This window comes from Engraulis encrasicolus, chromosome 13 (genome assembly GCF_034702125.1).
Source record: "Engraulis encrasicolus isolate BLACKSEA-1 chromosome 13, IST_EnEncr_1.0, whole genome shotgun sequence".
NCBI lineage: Eukaryota > Metazoa > Chordata > Actinopteri > Clupeiformes > Engraulidae > Engraulis > Engraulis encrasicolus.
Genome location: NC_085869.1, coordinates 51,498,050 through 51,518,049, shown reverse-complemented (window position 1 = coordinate 51,518,049; position 20,000 = coordinate 51,498,050). Strand labels below are relative to the sequence as shown.

The 20,000-nt window shown below is 42.9% G+C and overlaps 1 protein-coding gene across 1 annotated transcript in view; it reads left to right on the top strand.

The window, feature by feature from the left end:
- cckbrb (cholecystokinin B receptor b) overlaps window positions 1-20,000 on the top strand; it is a 39,276-nt gene that overhangs the window by 1,480 nt on the left and 17,796 nt on the right. Inside the window, exon 2 of the mRNA XM_063214697.1 lies at window positions 15,799-16,047. Within this exon, the coding sequence (XP_063070767.1) occupies window positions 15,799-16,047 (249 nt within the window). The remainder of the gene's footprint in view (window positions 1-15,798; window positions 16,048-20,000) is intronic.

The following is a 20,000-nucleotide window of genomic DNA, read 5'->3' as shown; positions in this document are numbered from 1 at the left end:
GGGGCATGATGATGGTGAGAATGACCATAAAGGCCCATATTCTGGGGAGAAAACACTCCCATCCACTTGACTAAACGTGTTGGCCATGCCACCACTGTACTGAATGGAAGTGAGAGAGCATCCAGTTCTTTGGACACTTGGCCAGCCACATTCGGCCCATTACGGCAGAATGTGACATGACAGAGAGTGTGCCTGGAAGCCATATCTCGGCCATATGATTATTGCAGCAACCCAAAAAAATGGACATCTCAGAATGTACTGTAACCGGAGAGACATAAACAGTATAGCAGCATAAACTACATCAAGCAGCATAAGCTAAGTCAATAAAAAATGCAGTGTTAATTCAGAACTTCTCGAGTCAAATTAGGATATTCTAGAATAAATGGTGACTCTTCACGTACTCAATTAACACTACATATTTACTGTGCCAATGAGGGTATGGTGACGTGGGTCTCACTGGTGGGACTTGAGGCCCAATGAATGAGCGCATGAAGGCAAGGAGATAAGGGGGCACAGCCCAGAGCTGGGCTGCTGTGTACTGGGTTATTTTAAGTCATTATCCCCTGGCACTATCAGACATACATGGGAGTACACCCAGTCAACTGGACAAAACTCCCAGAAAAGGTCCGGGAGGCCTGGTCTAAAAATAGCACGGAAACGTGTTGGGATTGTTGGATTGTGTGTGTGTGTGTGTGTGTGTGTGTGTGTGTGTGTGTGTGTGTGTGTGTGTGTGTGTGTGTGTGTGTGTGTGTGTGTGTGTGTGTGTGTGTTTGTGTGTGTGTGCGCGTGCGTGCGTGCGTGCGTGCGTGCGTGCGTGTGTTTGTGTGTTTGTGTGTGTGAGAGAGAGAGACAGACAGACAGACAAAGACTGAGAGAGAGAGAGAGACAGACAGACAGAGAGAGAGATGGAGATAGAGAGATTGTGTGCTTGTGTGCGTGCGTGCATGGGTGTAATTTGTATGTGTGTGGCAACATGTGTGGGTTTGACAGAGGGACTCCACCACTGTGCATGTTTTACTTTGTGTGTGTACAAGTGTGCACATATGGTGAGGTCACTGTGTGAGCGCGTGTTAACTTCTGCAGTTCATGCATCTGCCAGTTTACTTCTTGCATCAGACTGAGGGATACAACCTCCCCCTCGTTCTTACCTCCTTCCTTCTTCTGTTCGGTCCTTTGTTCGTTCCAGGACGCAGGGGGCTCTTCGCAGTGGGCACTCCCCAGGGGCAGATATATTGTTTTTTGTTGTTTTTTTTCTTTTAAGGACTGGACTACAATTAAGATTAGGGAACCGACTCATTGGTCCGTATTTGTATAGACAGTGTGAGTGCACTGAGTCAAGCAGGGTACAGTGTGAACACGCTTGTATGTGTGAGAAGTTTAAGACAAAAAATGGCCGGGTGATTTTTTTTGTTCTCAGTCCAGCACTGGTTTCTTCCTTCCTGTCCATTCTCTTTTTTGAACAAGCACCCCCTGAACCTTATCATAAGCGTGCCTATCCCCTTAGTATAAAAAAATAGACTACTGCCCCCCAATGTCAAATAAGCACTGCCCCCTCTCAGCTCTACTCTTCTCAACGCCCCTCCTAGGCCTCCCTAAGTCCCCTGGGGGGCTTTAGAGCCCCTGTTGAGAAACACTGACCTAGCCCCATGACCATTAAACAGCAACAGCTCTCCAGATCCTGGACCCATCCGTGTTTGCATGCCTCAGGCTAACAGACTGTCTATGTGCACTCATTATTCACAGGGCCAGTGTAAGCGCTGCATTGCACCTTCACTTCACTTCATTCCACATGATGTCATTCACCACCCTCCCCTATTTCCCTCCCCATCCCTTCCTTCCATACCTCCCTGTTTACCTCCATCCCTCTGTATTCCTTCACTTTTTTCTCTCTTCATATTCTCCTCTCCCCCTCTCTCCCTCAGTCTACTGCTTCCCCGCCTTCTTTGCATAAGCAGAGTTAGACTTTTGCATCAAGGAGGGCAAAAATATAATAGAAATTTGAAGTCTTACAAAAATGTAATAGGATTCAATTTCATATTAATTTCATACTAGCATTAAACAAAACATTTAAAATATGCCCTCCCTGGCCCCCTCAAACTATGCCAATGCTTCTTTGAAGCAAGCAGCCTAATCCGCTCTCACACGGTTGTGTTAAAGCATCGCTGAAGCACTTTGTCGTTGATGTAAGGCCACTTAGTTTGAGTTGCATTGCTGTTGGCGGTGATTCTACAGCAGAGTACCGTAGAGGAGAGATAATGTATTGATCCCAAAGGTGTCCAGTGGCATATGCTACACACGTACAGTATAGTACACTGCACACATCCAAATATCACATCTGCATACATACCATCCTGCCATTTTCACCCGACTGCAAATTATTGTCATGTATTTACTCTTCAATGAAATTGTGAAAATATTATGTTGTTGACTACTGTGCTGACTAGTTTGCATAGTATGGTGACTTCAGTAGTGAAATCATGCTAACATGTTTTAAAGAGAACAGCCATTGAGACTGAGAATTGACTCATCAATTTAGATAAGCAAGATCTACTTATTGGAAAATGTGTTGAATATGAGCTCATTGCTCATTGTGTTCACTAGCTGTAAGTTTGCAATGACATGAGGCCTGTCCAAAGCATTTGAAATTTAATGAAACGATTTTTTTGTGTGTGAAAAATCGCAAATTATTTTTGTGGATTTGTCCATGTTATTTGGATAATGTCATCTCAGTTTCAAGAGAAAAACTGTAATAAATTGCAAATTGTTGAAGTAGGTGCGAATCGCTACAAAGTACAAAGCGTTACAAAGTAGAAAAATGCCTTACTATCGTGCAGTGCCCCAATGCAGCTACAATAATACTTAGTCAACATAGTGAAAAAATGCATAATACACACAAGTGTAGCCACTAGTTGTCCAATACTCATGATACAGCATATGCTGTATGTGCTTAACCCTTTGAGGAGTAAGGAATTTCTAGAGGTTCTTCTAGAATTTTACTGGAACACTCTACAGCTCCTATAGACATCTGTGTTAAAAATATCGCAAATACATTATGACATCATAATGAGAACTCAAAATTTGGGCAAAATTCTAATCACATATTTGTGATGGTACTCCTCAAAGGTACTGAGGGCCATCTTCGTTGTGAATGTGTGCTTGGTGGTGGTCAGCTTTTCCAATTTCATTCTCCGAAAGCTAGTAGTCCCGCCCACCCACAAAGCCCACAGCATGTGTTCTCCACGCTTGGTGTGATGCAGGAGAGGGACCTGGGAAGACCAAGGTCACTGCCCCTAGTCTTCATGAATCACACATGATGCTGATAGCAAGTGTTCTTCCTCCCCTCCCCCTCCTCCTCCTCCTCCACCCCTCCTCTTCTTCCTCCTCTCCCTCCTCCTCCACCTTCTCCTCTTTCTCCTCCTTCTCCTCCTCTTTCTCTTCTTCCTTTCTCCTCCTTTCTCTTTCTGATGAGGACATCATCCTTCTCTTCCTCCACCTCCTCTTCTCCCTCCTCCTCCTCTTCCTACTTCTCCTCCTCATTCTCTTCCCCCTCCTCCTCCTCTTCCTCCTTTTCCTACTCCTCCACCTTCTTCTCCTCCTCCTCCTCCTCCTCCTCCTCCTCGTCCTACTTCTCCTCCTTCTCCTCCTTCACCTCCTCTTCCCCCTCCTCCTCCTCTTCCTCCTTCACCTTCTCCTCCTACCCTCCTCCTCCTCCCTCCTTTAGTATCAGTTTAGATTAAGTAGTAAGTGCCTAAAACCCCTGTAAAGATGGCAGCAGCAGCAGCAGCAGCAGCTGGGTGTGTTTAGCATAAAGATATGGGCAGAAACATTGTGTATGACCTTGCACACCTATTGATTTTCTCCAAGCAAACACTTACTCCCACCTCCCCCACAGCCCACTCCCACTTCCCCCACAGCTACCCCCACACCCCCACCTCCACCCCTACTCTGCTCCGCTGCCATCATCAAAACCTAATATGCATGCTAGAGTTGGGAGCGGGTGAGCAAGGGAGCACTGCCTGGCTGCCTGACTGGATGTCCATTTCTCAGCTTGTCGGATCAGCATTTAAGAGTAAAGGTGGGGGGTGGAGAGACTATAAGAGATGATGATCGATTTGCTATTCACAGGCCATCTCCCTCCCTGCCAAGGCCGCTGGGGTCTCCATCATGCTCCATTAGGCTCAGACCTTGCCCCCCCCACCACTCCCTCTCCGCCCATCACCACCATACGCATGCACGCACACACACACACACACACATCATGGCCTTCAGGGACCTGACAATCACTCCCCATCTCTGTCTCCCCTCTCCATCTTCTCTGTAGCCACGGTGACGAGACTGTCGAGGGCTTCCCTCCTCCTCCTCCTCCTTGTCCTCCTTGTCCTCCTCGGCCCCAGGGAGAGCCAAAGGGGTGTCCACAGTGACCGGTTGGTTGGTGTTGGCTGAGTAGCAGCACACTGCCAGTAAATGTTGGTTTAGATAAAGAGAATAAAATGAGCAAACAATAAGTTTGGTTCCCATCCGCAAACACTGCGTTCTAAGGAATCTTTCATTCTCCACATCCTAATTGAACAGAAGGAAAAATAAATGTATAATTCTTTTGTGGTAGGTAGGTTCAACATCAATGCTACAGTGCAATCAATTGAGATGGCTTTAAAACTTTCAGTGATACATGATCATTGTAAACTCATCTCTGTAGCCTACTATCCTTGTCTTCTTACGCTAACTGAATCGTCACTATTTATCTGAGTAATTCAGCATACTGGTGATGTGTCATGCAGCTCAGGCAGCTAATAGCACTGCAATCACTGGGGCTAATGACTGATTCTGATGCATCATCATCACTACACACATGCATTTGATGCAGGACAGGCAGGCATATCATCAGGGTACCAGTCTCAGGATGCACTTGAGTATCTCTGTTTTAATTGATCATCTTAAAAAAAAGAGAGAGACACTATGCAACCTTTTACAGTTAATCAAATCAAATCATATTCACAAGTCGGTAAATGTTTAAAGGTGGACTGTGTTGGTAGTTTTTTCATGAATATTTACTAAATGAAAAATGGAAAAGAAATGATAATGACAATTATTATTTACTAGGTTGACCAAGGTACAGTAAGTTTTGCAGCTAAAAATGTCTATTTCTGGACATTCAGAATGACGGACATTGTTGAAGATCCACCTTGTCATGTATGAAAAAAACTGCAATTTTCCCAGTCTTAGAATTTGATGATGGTGGTATATTTGTGAAAGTATAACATTTGTGAATGGGCAGCATGAATTCGGGAAAGACACTGTGCAAAAATATTACACAGTGCACCTTTAAATGATCCGTTCTCTGGTAAATGAAGTGTGTCACATGGTCCCTCCCTGCTGGGCGTAGAAAAAATGTTGCACGGATTGTCACACTTACCACATTTTGCTGTCTACCCCTGTGAGAAATCGGAATACACATGAAATTCCTAAGTAGTTCTGACTTTTCAGTTCTCACCAACCAGGGCTTGTTTTGTTTTTGTATGAAAGAGGTACAAAAATGCCCCACATGCACAAGGTGAGGGGGAAGGACAATTGGTCCCTCAAACTGTCATGTTGATCTAGCAGTAATGTAGCTCTGATGAGAAAAAAGATGGACTATGACTTTCTCATCCGTCATCCTCCGTTCTCTACAAAGAGATTGTATTGTATTTCTCATGTTCTGACACAGTCCTCAGACCTTGTGGTTACCCTCCTCCACAATCCACAGATATTCATCTCTCCCTCCCTATGACCATGCACAGCTGCATGATGAAAGCCAAGGTTGCTGCTAGATTAAAGCCATACTGCAAAATGAAATGCCAGACCTTATCCCATTGGATCCACATGGCTATGGCATGGTATTTATTAGGAAATCATGCTTTGAAATACATTTTTTTCTCTCTCATTCTCTTATTCATTCTCTTATTCATTCTCTCTCTCTCTCTCTCTCCCTCCCTCTCTCTCTCTCTCTCTCTCTCTCTCTCTCTCTCTCTCTCTCTCTCTCTCTCTCTCTCTCTCTCTCTCTCTCTCTCTCTCTCTCTCTCTCTCTCTCTCTCTCTCTCTCTCTCTCTCTCTCTCTCTCTCTCTCTCTCTATCGCATCATATGTCAACATTAATTCTGGCTGTGTAATATGTATTCATAGACCTGGAAGCTGTTGCATGTAGTGGCCATCTGAAGTTGTTACTTATGACCCAATACACATTGAGGTCTACAAATGCATCCATCTGTATTGCTGGTGTGTAATGGATATTCACTCATCTCTTCTCTTATTCTGCAAATAGACAAAGCAGATCTTGGAGATTACTGAGCTATCCACACCTTTTCTTAACCATGGACCAAATCATTTGTTTGCAAATGCCCTTGGTGTTCTTCAAGATTGCAGACATACATGTGTATGGATCTGTGCTAAATCTCTCTTTTGTATAGGTCCTAGGCCTTTTTCAAGGACGTTGTACATTCCCCAAAGACATGATGCCCTTTTGGGAAGGCTAATCATTGCATTCATTATTTTTTTTCCCTTAAAGATACCATGTATTAATAGAAATGAGTCACATTGGTCTTCTGTGAAACCATTTTAGAGAAGCAGCATGTGTGGATGTGGATGGCAAATGGATTGCAAGGGGTCATTATAACATCCTGTGACCCTTTGTGAGGATTTCAGTTAAAATGTGCAACACATAGTGGTGCAGGGCTATCCGGCATATACGTATATTCTATCACTATGGGTTCAAAATGGCACATCACAAAAATGTAATTCAAATTGAATGCTGGAATGTGTGTTCCGTATTAAATTATAGTGCAGATTATGTTATATTTCACTTTATTTTTTTATTATACATGTATACAGATTAATGATGTGTAGTGAACTAAATATAAAAGCTGTAGGGGACACAATGAAATATAGCCTATATAAGTGAAATGTTGTTTTATGAAGTTTACAGATTGAGTAATGCCTATGATTAATACCCCAAGCGAAAAGCTGACAAATCAACACTAGTGAATTGTATTTTTCTTTGAATCATGACAAATGTTCTCTTAGCAAATATTAGATGTCCACCAGCTCTGCCAACCTCCTGTCTCCATTAGCCACTCTGCTAACACTAGATTTATTGTCCAAGTCTTAACACATTCTAATTGAAACTCACCATCACCCTGATATTCATCTAGCCAAGGAACTAAACCCCTCATCGATTTCCACATAAGAAGCCCACAAACACAGTCAATTTCCCCCACCCCAGGCGTTGCAGACTTATTAATTATTTACTCTTCATTTCTACCGTCTGAAAAAAAAGCCTATTGAAAGAGGTGATGGATTGCCCCTTCGTCTTGTTAATTACAACACGATAGATTCACAATCTGCAGCCAGCCATTAGTTATTATGTCATCATCTAATGTTCAATTATTTGGTTATTTGTTATTTAGATGTTTACTGCCTATAGACCTATACTAACACACCAAGTTGAAGAATGTTCTGGAAAGTCATCACATGCAAGGGTTAGAAGTAGCCTAGGGCAGTCATGGGAAGTGAATAGGGCGTCAGACTTGCAGGACTGTCAAGTCCACCTTTGTAGAGTCCAAGACAAGTCCAAGAGCAGACTAGTCAAGTCCAACTCCAAGATGTTTGAGTCTAAGACCAGACCGAGTCCCATTCATTTCGCGAGAGTCAGGCTATGGCACAACCATCCTCCAGTCACAACACAAGTCTCGTATTATTTTCCCATGTTTGAATCATCGGGGCAGGTTTGTGACTCTTTGGGTGAGTTGGTCATTGCTGCTCTGATTGTTCATAGCGTTGAAAGCAGGGGTGTCTGTAGACCCAATACTATACAGGGGCACAATTGGGCACCAAAAAGAAATGCGAGCGCGCGAAGCGCGCGAGCTGAAAAAAATTTGGGCAATTTTTTTTTTAAAAGAATGGGCAGAGATAATGTATTGCTGCTTTATCCCTGTGATATCCGAGAGAATAACTTTCTGATGTCCATCTACAAGAACAATGTTGTTTGAGTTGAATTGGAATTATAGGCTAACTAATACAGTAGGCTGTTATCTAATTCCGGTCATTGAGATAACAAATAATTCAATGCCAGCAAAATATCATAAAATAGCTAACTACTAGCCTACTAGTACAACATAGTCCTACTTCTTCCATAACTCTACATACCTGACACACCAAAAAACTGAATAACAAAAACAGGGCATTCTTCTATATATATGCAAGCTATGTGTGACGGACGTGTACATTGATGGCTAGTCGCCCCCTCAGAGAACCGCTGCGACTTTAGGTGATATTAAGAGATTTATTGATTCCAGACATCAAAAGTGTTCTTCATTGAACAGTTGCATACATATTCAATGTATGGTAGTAAAGATATGGATACATTACAGAAGGTGTGTGATAAATGTGTGGTTTCTGCAAGATAAACATATACAGAAAGAGTCATTAGAAACTATACAGGCAAATTCTACACAATACTAAAATATGCAGAATATACAGTTTCATAATAATTAGGTAGTCAAATATGCACATCAAGTTACATTACAATATATACATAATAATATAATTGCACCTCAGTAACATCAATGTGGCAGGGGAAAAAACGAATTACTGCAAGTGGCAAGTAATACAGTAATTATACAAGTGAGAACTAGGCACTTAAGGGGTTAATCCAGGGAAAATCAAGTGCAGTACACTTAGTGTCCACAGGGTGGCGCTTTAAGACCACAAATTGAAGAAGCGGTTCTTGCCGCCATAAAGTCTAGCAAGACGAGTGTTCACGTGAACAGCTTATGTCTCCATAGCGTGACAATGCAATATTTGGAAGCTAAATTACTGACTCAAACAGTCACAAAACGGTGGAAACAACACCACAGGTCGAAACTACTATCGAAGCACTTCCAAACCGGACTACTCATGTAACTTTAAACCAAGAAATTAGCATTTAGGAAGCCATTTAAGAAACAGACATTTCCTCATTGAAATGAATGGAGCTCGCGGTAAAACCAAAGTTACAGGGTTACCAGACTAAACAGCATCTAACAAACACCAGCGGATGAAATACAACATAAATACAAACAGAAATGATGTACTTACATTGTCATCAACGCACACGTACACACAAAATATTAAACATTTCAGCAATATGCTCCGAGAGCTAGTGGCCGTGGCGGCAACTGGATTCTGATTAGGGTAGGGCAGGCTGCGTCTGTGTCAGACTTAAATTCTAACTTAAGTGTCTTGGCCTATTTTAAGAAAAAAAATGCAAGCATGTATTCTGTAGATTGCCAGATGAGTCAGACTTAAATAATAAAAAATAAAGGTATAAATAAATTAATTAATTAAAAAAATCAGTGCCCATTACCCTGGCACCGCAGATCCATACCAGGGCACGTGCCCGGGTAAAATGGTCTAACGACGCCGATGGTTGAAAGAGATAGTTTGAACCCGAGCCAAGGAAGTAAGAGTTGGGCGAATCCATTGACTTCCATGTTTGATTTTTACACAAATTTTACATGAATAATATCACTACCGACTTCCTGTATTTCGATTGTCACATCTCTGAATTCCGTGGCTCTGGTTTGAACAACGGGCCTCATTTGAACACCCACAGCCCTCAGCTTTCTGAACCGTGCGGTGGCAGACTGAACTTTTCACGTCATAGTCTTGCTTGCCAGCCTTGGGGGATGGGCTCAAAGATTGTCTTTCAAATCCCTTTGTACACAACGGGGAAGTACTTCATCCATTCAGTGCAATGGATAGGACAAAGTGTGAGATGCACTTGACGTTGCAACGAGGGAAGCACTCTAAAAAGACCTCTGTCATGGGGTTCAATTCTTCCTGACATGCTGTCCAATTTGTAAGTTATTTTGCTAAACCAGTAGACAGATGATGCTGTGAAAATATAATCCCAGTGACAAGGATAATACTTATCTCTATGCCATTAGTCTTTGCCAAGTAAAGATATACACATTTTATGTTGTTTGAATGCAGATGATAGCAGAAACACATAGCGTAAGCCTACAGGTATGCTAAGCTCTCACTAGTTTACGACTGATATCAGAAGAAGAAAAACAAACAGCTACGTAAGCCTCTTGAGGAACATAAACACTTTGCCCTGAAGCCCTGGTGGAAGCAGTTTACGTAGTCTACATGCCGGTAAACACTGCAATCCAATGCAGCGACGTGGAGGGGAAAAAAACACTACTTGCCCCTTTTAACAACTAGCATATTCTTCCACTTCAGGAAGGGGCCACACACACACACACACACACACACACACACACACACACACACACACACACACACACACACACACACACACACACACACACACACACTCACATATTTAGCAGAGCTGACAGGAGATGGCAGAGGTGGACTGGGGAAGACGCACTTACTCACCTTTCCAAAAAATAAAAGAAAATGAAACTGCCATAACAAATGCCTAAGAGTGCAGTGCAGAAATTGTGGTCACAGAAATTAGTGAATGCTTTGGGAGCATGGGCTCAAGTTGAGAGAAAAAAGGGAATTGGCTTTGATCAGGCACATTAGTCACAATGTAGCATTTTTCATTACAGACAATGAAACAGGGTTATCTGCCGTTCTCTCCCATTTATCTCTCTTAGTCAGTCAGACTCTCTCTCTCTCTCTCTTTCTTTCTTTCTTTCTTTCTTTCTTTCTTTCTTTCTTTCTTTCTTTCTTTCTTTCTTTCTTTCTTTCTTTCTTTCTTTCTTTCTTTCTTTCTCTCTGCTCTCTTAGGTAATTGTATTTGTCCCATTGTGTGTGTGTTTGTGTGTGTGTGTGCGTGCGTGTGTGTGTGTGTGTGTGTGTGTGTGTGTGTGTGTGTGTGTGTGTGTGTGTGTGTGTGTGTGTGTGTGTGTGTGTGACCAGCCAATGCATGCACTGTAAAAACCTGGGATTGAACGTGATTTCTATCAGTGAGATTTACACGTTTTCAGAGATCTGTTTAAAAATGTATTTGAACTGAGATGCACAGTTTTAATTCGAGCTTTGACTGAGGATGATGGGCTCTGCTTTTATCTTTAATTGATGCCTTGAAATACAGGCAGCTCATCAGTGCAGATTATTTCACATGTACCAGACCTAACACAGGAGTTTTACTTCATTGAAGATGTCCAGAAGTGTGTATATTTGTGTGTGTGTGTGTGTGTGTGTGTGTGTGCGCGTGCGTGCGTGCGTGCGTGTGTGTATGCGCGCAACGCGTGTGTGTGCATCTGTGTTTGTGCCAGTGTGTGTGTCTGCACTTGCTTGTGTGTTTGTGTGTGTGGATGACTGAGTGTGTCCATCTGCAGCATTTGTGCTGGTTTGCGCGTGTTTTGCTCAAGGCATCAATTGCATTGGAAACCGTATCACATTTCACTCCCATTCCAACCCACCCAGTATGCCACTGGCTGCCAAGACCACCAGGTCCATCAGTGGCTCTATCCAGAAAGCCCCCCGTTTGCTCTCAGGAGGCGGGCAGATTGGCAGGCTGGCATGGCGGGTTGGCAGAGCTGACAGGGCTGGCAGGACTGGCAGTGTTCGTCTGGCTGGTTGGCACGTGGATGTATAGTTGCGGATACGTGGTTGGGGAGCCGTGCCCACACAATGAGTTGACGAAGGGCACCCCGGGAGGGGAGGACATCCCTTGACATAGGATGTGTCACCTCTGTGAGACACACTCACATGCACACACACATGCACGCACAAACACACGCACGCACACACACGTGCACACACACAGACACACACACACACACACACACACACACACACACACACACACACACACACACACAGACACACACACACACACACACACACACACACAGGGCTAATATGGATAGCCTGATTTACTTTTGGATTTTGAATTGGTGTCCCACTGTCCATGAGCACGGGAGTTAATTTTCCATCCACTCTTGTCCTCAGGCCACGCCCCCGTACTACACCGTGGCCAATGTATTTCCCCCTGAGAGATCGTTCTTATGTCTACTTTCTTTGGTAGAAGTGTGTGGCTTGGAACATTTTCCTGCTGATATAACAATAGAGTTCAGGGGCATTGTCAGAACAGAAGGAAGAAGGTTTTGATCCAAGGTAACTTTTTGTGTGTGGCTTCAGTCACACATCCTTCACAAAGATGAATCTGCCCAATTGAGCCTTGCTGAAGCACCCTCAGATCATCACCAATCCTTGGCCAAATTCAATATCCAATCCAACACCTGGTCATCCAGTGATTAGAGAGATACCTGGAGAGGTCTTCAAACCAAAGTGTTTTGCACCTGCTGTGAAATGTGCAGAGAAAAGGAAAATAAATTGGTCAGATGGATCTGGGGTGCGCTACTGAAGCGTAATACAAAGTTATCTTGGAATAAAGTTATCTTGGAATACATCTTGGCTTCCCTCTACTCTGACAATGTCCCCCAACTCTTGTCTTTTTCAGCTGGACAATGGGTCCAAGCCACACATTTTAGTCAATTAGTTTGAGAATGGAGGACCACCAGATCAAGACCCTATCATGGCAAGCCCAATGTCCAGGCATGAGTCCCATTGAAAACTTCTGAAATGTGATAAAAAGGAAGAGGGATGGTTCCAAGCCATCAAATAAAATTCAGAAACTTGAGTTAAGTCATCCAAGAACAACGTGAAAAACTGGTGGAGAGTATGCCACCAACGTGCATGAAATCTGTGATTAGAATCCAGGATTATTCCACCAAATATTGATATCTGAAGTCTGAAGTTAAAACATTACTATTACGTTGTCAAGTCAATATCATCCTGTTTTCTTTGCACTTTGTGAGGTCTGACAACATTGCATTTTTTTTACATATGCATAATACATATTTATATTATTCCATACTTTGTGTTATTTTGACCGTTTGTAACTTTCTGTATTCACATACATATAACAGAATTCCATCGGGAGGGAGATGAATTATTTGGTAACACTTTACTTGACGCCGGCGTCATACGTATGGCATAACAGCGTCATAACATTGTCATAATGCAGTCATAATGTGTCATTAACATTATGTCAATGTCATAAACATTGTATGACTTTGTCTTTAAGTGAAATTCGGTTATGACAAAGACAGGCCAAACATTGTCAATTATGCTATGTTTATGACTCGAATTATGTTTATGACTCGTTCATGACACTATTATGACACCGTTATGACATTGTTATGTCATACGTATGACGGTGGCGTCAAGTAAAGTGTTACCAATTGTTTTGTTCCGCGGCAGTAATTTATATACTGAATTCAATCTGGAGGGGGATAAATTTACTGTCACAAATTGCATGCGTGGGCTTGTTAGTCCAGTGAGTTCGTCCGGTGAAGATATCAGAATAATTAGATACATCTGCCTGCACATGACATGCTGGATTATATGAGATCTTTTATGGGAATTATGAAGTCGTTTGCTTAATAAGTCCTTCATTAACCTCCCTGGCTGTCAACTCTGTGTACTGATCGCTGAAGAGGACAAATCGTCACCTCCGTGTCTCTTACGGCTCAGCACACCCGTCACGCAGACTCGTGATGTGACAGCCCACCGACTGACAACCTTTTCCCTTATTGCCGCTTCCAAATGCCAGACGCCTGATATTCGGGTGGTCAGATCATGTGAGCCGAAATTAACAGTGTTTTCAGCAGATTCCAGATTAATTATGTTGGATGTTGAAATCCACTCCACGCATGCTCAAAAACATGGACGCCTGCAAGTGTGCGCACCCCCCCACACACAAACACACACACACACCGCTAGAACCCACCACTTCTATCACACAGAGAGAGAGAGAGAGAGAGAGAGAGAGAGAGAGAGAGAGAGAGAGAGAGAGAGAGAGAGAGAGAGAGAGAGAGATAGAGAGAGAGAGAGAGAGAGAGAGTGAGGGAGGGAGGGAGGGAGTAAATCAGTTCAGATGATGAGGTGGGCCTTGAGGGATTTGTGAGTTATGATGACACACTAAGTTTCCCATCAGCCTGCAGCTGGTAGTCTGAAAGCACACAGTCCCTGCTGCAGCGGCGGCACTCTGTAGAGCAGATGGACATCGACAAGTTTAAGTTTATGTAGCACAGCAAATATTACATTGAAAATACGTAAGGGTTAACGTTCGGCGAGAAGGTCGCTACCGTGGAATAGCAGCACGACAGAGAGAATCTTTAGACCCCGACGCGGAGCGGAGGGGTCTTGTTCTCTCTGAAGTGCTGCTATTCCACAAAGCGACCGACTCGCCGAAAGTTAACCCGCTTATTATATGGATATACTTAAATGATTCACACATGGCGGGGACATTTCTTTAGGCCTATTTAATGTTAAGATTGTTGCTGCGCAAAACAAAACAGTGCCGTTGTGGAACACCGCTAGGCAACAGCTAGGTAGCCAGGACAACAGGTGTTGTCTATCACAGCAGCTGATTAGAGTGACAAAAGACCGGACCCCCTGCGGAGTGATATGAAACATTCGCTTTAGCCACTGACTTGTAGGCTATACAAGCCAGTGGCTTTAGCAGTGAACGTCTTGTTGCCATTGACAGCGGTAGCCAACGCTGTCTATCACAGCAGCTGATTAAGTCTTGTTGAAAAGTCGCTTTAGCAGTGAAAAGTCTTGTTGCCATTGACAGCGGTCTGTTATAGACCAACCCGTCCGTTATCGAAAAATAACAGACGTCCGAACGTTGGGGAGCCCCGTTGAAATGAATGGAGCATTCGACAGATGACGTCACAACCATATAATACAACTATATAATGACTGTAGGCTCATTTTAATATTTATCCCCAGAGGGAAATGAGATGAGCAAAGGACAGTTTGGTAAGATATAGTAAGACAATATAAGATAAGATAAGATAAGATAAGATAAGATAAGATAAGATAAGATATAAGATATGTGTGTGTGTGTGTGTGTCCGTGCGTGTGCGCGCGCGTTTGTGTGTATGTGTGTGTGTGCGCGTGCGTGCGTGCGTGTGCGTGTGTGTGAGCGAGCGCATGTGTGAGCGCATGTGTGTATGTGAACAGCTGTTAGGCTGATTGCTGTACTCAGGTGTGTGATGTCCACTGCAATGTACAATAATGTGTATTAGGTCTTTGTATATGTTTTGTATATGTGTATTTATGAAAGATGACAGGACAGACAATACATCAGGTCGAAGGTTTGAACAACTTAGTGGAATTTGTGCAAAGTTACACACGTGTTGTAGGGTCCACGGAGAACTTTCAGGGGATCCTTCACAGAGCCAAACTGGAAGTTCTTCTGGGAACTCGGATGGAAAGAGTCTGACAGTAAAAGCTGACTGACTTCATCTGATTGATTTTGACTCAGTTAACAATTTCTGTCTTTCTCTCCCTCTCTCCTTCTCCCTCCCTCGCTTCCTCTCTCTCTCCTTCTCCCTCCCTCACTTCCTCTCTCTCTTTCTTCCTCCCTCTGTCTCCCTTCCTTCTTCCCTCTCTCTTCCCTCCCTCTCCCTTCTTCCCTCTCCCTCTCTCCCTTCTTTCCTCTCCCTCTCTCCCTTCTTCCCTCTCCCTCTCTATCCCTCCCTCTTTCTCCCTTCCTTCTTCCTTCTCTCTCTCTCTTACTCTCCCTCTCTTTCTTGTCTTTCCTTCTTCCCTCTCCCTCTTCCTCCCTCCCTCTCTCTTCTCCTTCTTCCCTCTATCCCTCCCCCCCTCTCTCTCTACCCTCCTTCTTCCCTCTCTCCCTCCCTATCTCTCTCTCTACCCTCCTTCTTCCCTCCCTCTCTCTCTTCCTCTCTCTCTCTCGTCCTCCGTCCCTCTCCCCTCTCCCTCGCCGTAGAGATAGACTACCTGTTGATCCTGCTCTACAGCCTCATCTTCCTGGTCAGCGTGTTTGGCAACCTGCTGATCATCGTGGTGCTGATGGTCAACAAGCGCATGCGCACCGTCACCAACTCCTTCCTGCTGTCGCTGGCCATCAGCGACCTGATGATGACCGTCTTCTGCATGCCCTTCTCCCTCATCCCCAAGCTGCTCGGGAACTTCGTCTTCGGCGCCGTCATGTGCAAGGCCGTGGCCTACCTCATGGGTAAGGGAACGAGAGAGAGAGCAATTGAGAGCTGATTCACTGGTCATGGTAGCAGTATAATGTACTTACTCTACTGTACTTAACAGGGACATTGCCTACCTCATGGGTGAGGGAACGAGAGAGCGCAATTGAATGCTGATTCACTGGCTCTTCATGATGGCAGTATACTGTACTTACTTGACTGTACTTTACGGGGAGATTGCCTACCTCATGGCTAAGAGAATGACAGTGGATTTACTTTACTTGCCTATACTGCCCTACAAAGGCAAAGTGCAGCAACTATGCCGACATGGAAACTGGGAAAAGTTCTTTGAAGTTTTGGTATTAGGTTGGATATTGTAGTTACTGCAATTTTGACATTGCAATATCTCTAAAATGGAACACGTTCGGATCATCGTTACTGCTGTTTGCCTTTGTACAGCAGTATAGCATCCAAGAAGAACTTAACTGAACGGTTGATTTAGCTACTACAGTACAGTTGTCATGGTTCCCAGTCAAGCATTCAGGAAAACTCATCATCGATAGGAGGGTGACAAAGAACAATACTGCAGCAGAGAAGAGGTACTTTAACAATCCTCAAGGTGTCCAGAGTGCCATAAGCATCACCATCTCCTTCTTGCTATCAGCGACCTGATGATGACCATATTCTACATGCCCTTCACCCTCATCCTCTACAACCTGCTCAGCAACTTCCTCTTCGCCATATGCAAGACCGTTGTCTACCTCATGGGTAAGGATTAGCCATGTAGCTGAGACAGCTTAGTCCGACACCAAGGCATTGCCAAGACCAAAGGGTATCAAGACTAAGGCCAAGACCAATACAGACCAGTCGAGACCAAGTAGAGATGAAAATCAAACACAAGGCGAGACCAAAAACAGACCAGCGATGCAGCCAATTGAAAGAGTCAGAATCAGTTGTATGTTCACATTGAATCCATATACTCATTTTTTTGTATTTTGTATACAGTCACTGGTTTTTAAACATAGAGGCAGACAGTGTGAGATAAATAACTTGTAAAAATGTGAAAATATTCACTGCATACATACATACATGTATACATTATTATGAAAATATAACCATTTGAATATAGACCACAGTTGTGTAATCACTTTACTTGTTTCATGTTAGTCTTCTTAGCCTTTTACTATTTCTATATTATGTTCTCATTTCATTCTTATGGTCTGGTTGGGGAAGTCCTAGTGACATATTCTTGTGTGTAAGGTTTTCTGTAATGGGCCACGGGACACTCAATATTGGAGACATGTGCATCTAATTTGTGTGGTCACAAGGCTGCTGAACAACGAAATATGAAATGCATACGTTGGACAACAAGACAATGGACAGCATCTGGCCATGAGGGACCCCACGTGCATAGAAGAAGCTCACACCATGAACTGTGGAGAAAGAAATCATTAAATAGGGTTGCCTTTTGTATCATCTGGGTCTCCACCCAGTAACTTCTCCGGCCGCTAAACAATAAAATCTGCTCACAGATTTTAAATGCTACCTAAATGTTTCCTGTGTGGGCTTTCTTTCAGTTAGCTCAACTTTGATAAGGTGATACAATAATTTTATTCACAAAAAACCTTTTGAATAAGGGCATAATATACAGTATAGTACATTATTATGCACAAATCCTTAAAGACAGCTATGCCCGAGACCAAGACAAGAGTGAGACCAAATGACGTCGAGAACGATACAAGACCAAGACTATGTAAAAGATCGGTCTTGAGCACTACAAAACTATTAAGGATAGGGATAGCCAATAAGAAAAAGTAATTTAACCATTGAGATGGCTTGAAAAACTCTTGAAAAACTGATGGCTTTGAAAAAAGGCTCATGTCCTGTCCATCTTTGAACATTCGATTGTCCATCATTGAACATCATTGATTTCCATGTGAAGCAATATCAGTGGAGAACTGTCTGAATTGTGGTTGGCGACTTACAACAACAGTATTCCCCCTTCTACGAGTATTTCTAAGAAGCTCTTGAAAACCTATAAGATCAGTTCCTAAATTGACATCCTAATAAGCACCTACTGCACTGTGTACTTCTGTTGGAGCCTTACATCATGTACTTATGTTTTACATAATACAGCCTGTGCTTGTATCATTCTCTGTTACATTCGATACTGTGACTTGATTTTCTTGTTTCACTACTGAAGTCTATTTTGATAAAAGTGGTCATTAAAGGGAATTCTGTGTAACAAAGATTGATTGAATGAACAAAGGAGGCAGTTCTATAATATATATTTTTTTCATTTTATATGTTCTTGGATATACAGTACAGTATGTACTGTAAGGTAATATGGCTTAACTTTCATACTGTTCGTAACACTAAACCGAACCGTAGACTGTATAGTGCACAATCCTGCTCATTAGCTTAAATGATGAAATCTTAAAAGCAAAAGGATGACTATTCCTTTTTATTCTGATTTTAGCAATCTAATATTAAGGTATTTTAAAATATTTTCTTTAGCCTCATTTGTAAGCACAGAAAAAAATATCCACTAACTGTATCTTTCAGTCATCACACTCCAGAATAACATGCTGTTTTCCATGCTTCTGGCGGTAACTTATGCAGATTCGTGGGAACATTGCTACCCAAAAGAGTGTGGAATAGCTGCCTAGCTGTAATTAAGATGTACAGGTATAGGGAGCTGTGTTGCACACTGCCATGCAGTCGAACAGACACTTTATCAGTTTAGGCTTACAGTCCTATCCTGCATTCAGCAGATCAAAGGCAGTGATTCATGTAATCTTAAAAGGCTAATCTTGCTGGCATTAAGGGGTGAACAAATAGACACGTGGAAGATTAAAGCAAAAAAGGCAAATCAATTGATTAATTTATGAAGAAAGCGCACACCAAGATCAATCAATACATCAAACTGTTCGTCTGAACAAAGAAACAAATTAGAAAGGGTCCGCTGAAAGAGGATGCCCCAGGACCCCGGGGGCAACCGTCGGTCTGCAAGCTAAAAAACAAACACAATGACATAGCTGTGGTGAGAGGAATTAAACCCTCTAGCAGAATGTGTTGTTTGCCTCTGTGTGCACCTCAGATATTGGCTTGGTTCTATCCCCTACCTCCGTGACGCGAGGCAAGTTTGCTTATAGGAGGAGAAGCGTGGAGGTTGGAGATTGGTGCCCGGGATAATTTAATTGCCCTGAACCCCCAGGTGTATGGGGAACAATAGGGTCAGGTCATGTTAGCCTGGTCTGCTTTCTGTGGCAGACCGTGCGTATTTCTCTTTTTCTTAGAAGGAAACATTGACCATGGAAGCTGCTGTTGCTGGTGTTTGTGGTGGGTGGTGTGTGGCTCTATTTCTATACATTTAGTAAACTTCAAAAGTCAGTCCATCTAATTTTGTTTGGGCTTCATTTGCTCTAGCAAGGCTTTTTTTGTTGTGATTACTTGGTGAAAATGCTATTTAAAAATGAAATTATACAGATTTTTGGAATGATGAATAATGAATGAATGATTTGTGTGTCTGTCAGTTGCCCTGCCAGTGACTACAGTACTACAGTACAATCAGTTTCGAGCGATTTTAATTCATGGACAAAAAGACTTTGTGTTGGCTTTTCATATCCATTTACATCAATAGTTAACAAAATGCTAATAGAGCATGTGGAGCAGTCCTATGGCCTTTGGCTAAGACATGAAGGTATACTGTATGAGAACATCGTAAAAGCTATTAAACCCTTAAAAGTTTAATCATGCATTCGCAGTGTTAAAATGGTGAAAACCGCCACTGTTTAATCATCTGGTAGTGCATACCAATTAAACATAATTGTCAAAGTACTTTTGAGCTCTTATTTTGTCAGAAATGATCTCCTAGCCACCATGTTAGCAAGACTCTCTGACAGAACACTTCATATTCTGGCTAAATGAAGGTTAAAATTAAGGAAAATGCCAAAAGGATGTCACACAGTACATAATCACTCATTACATC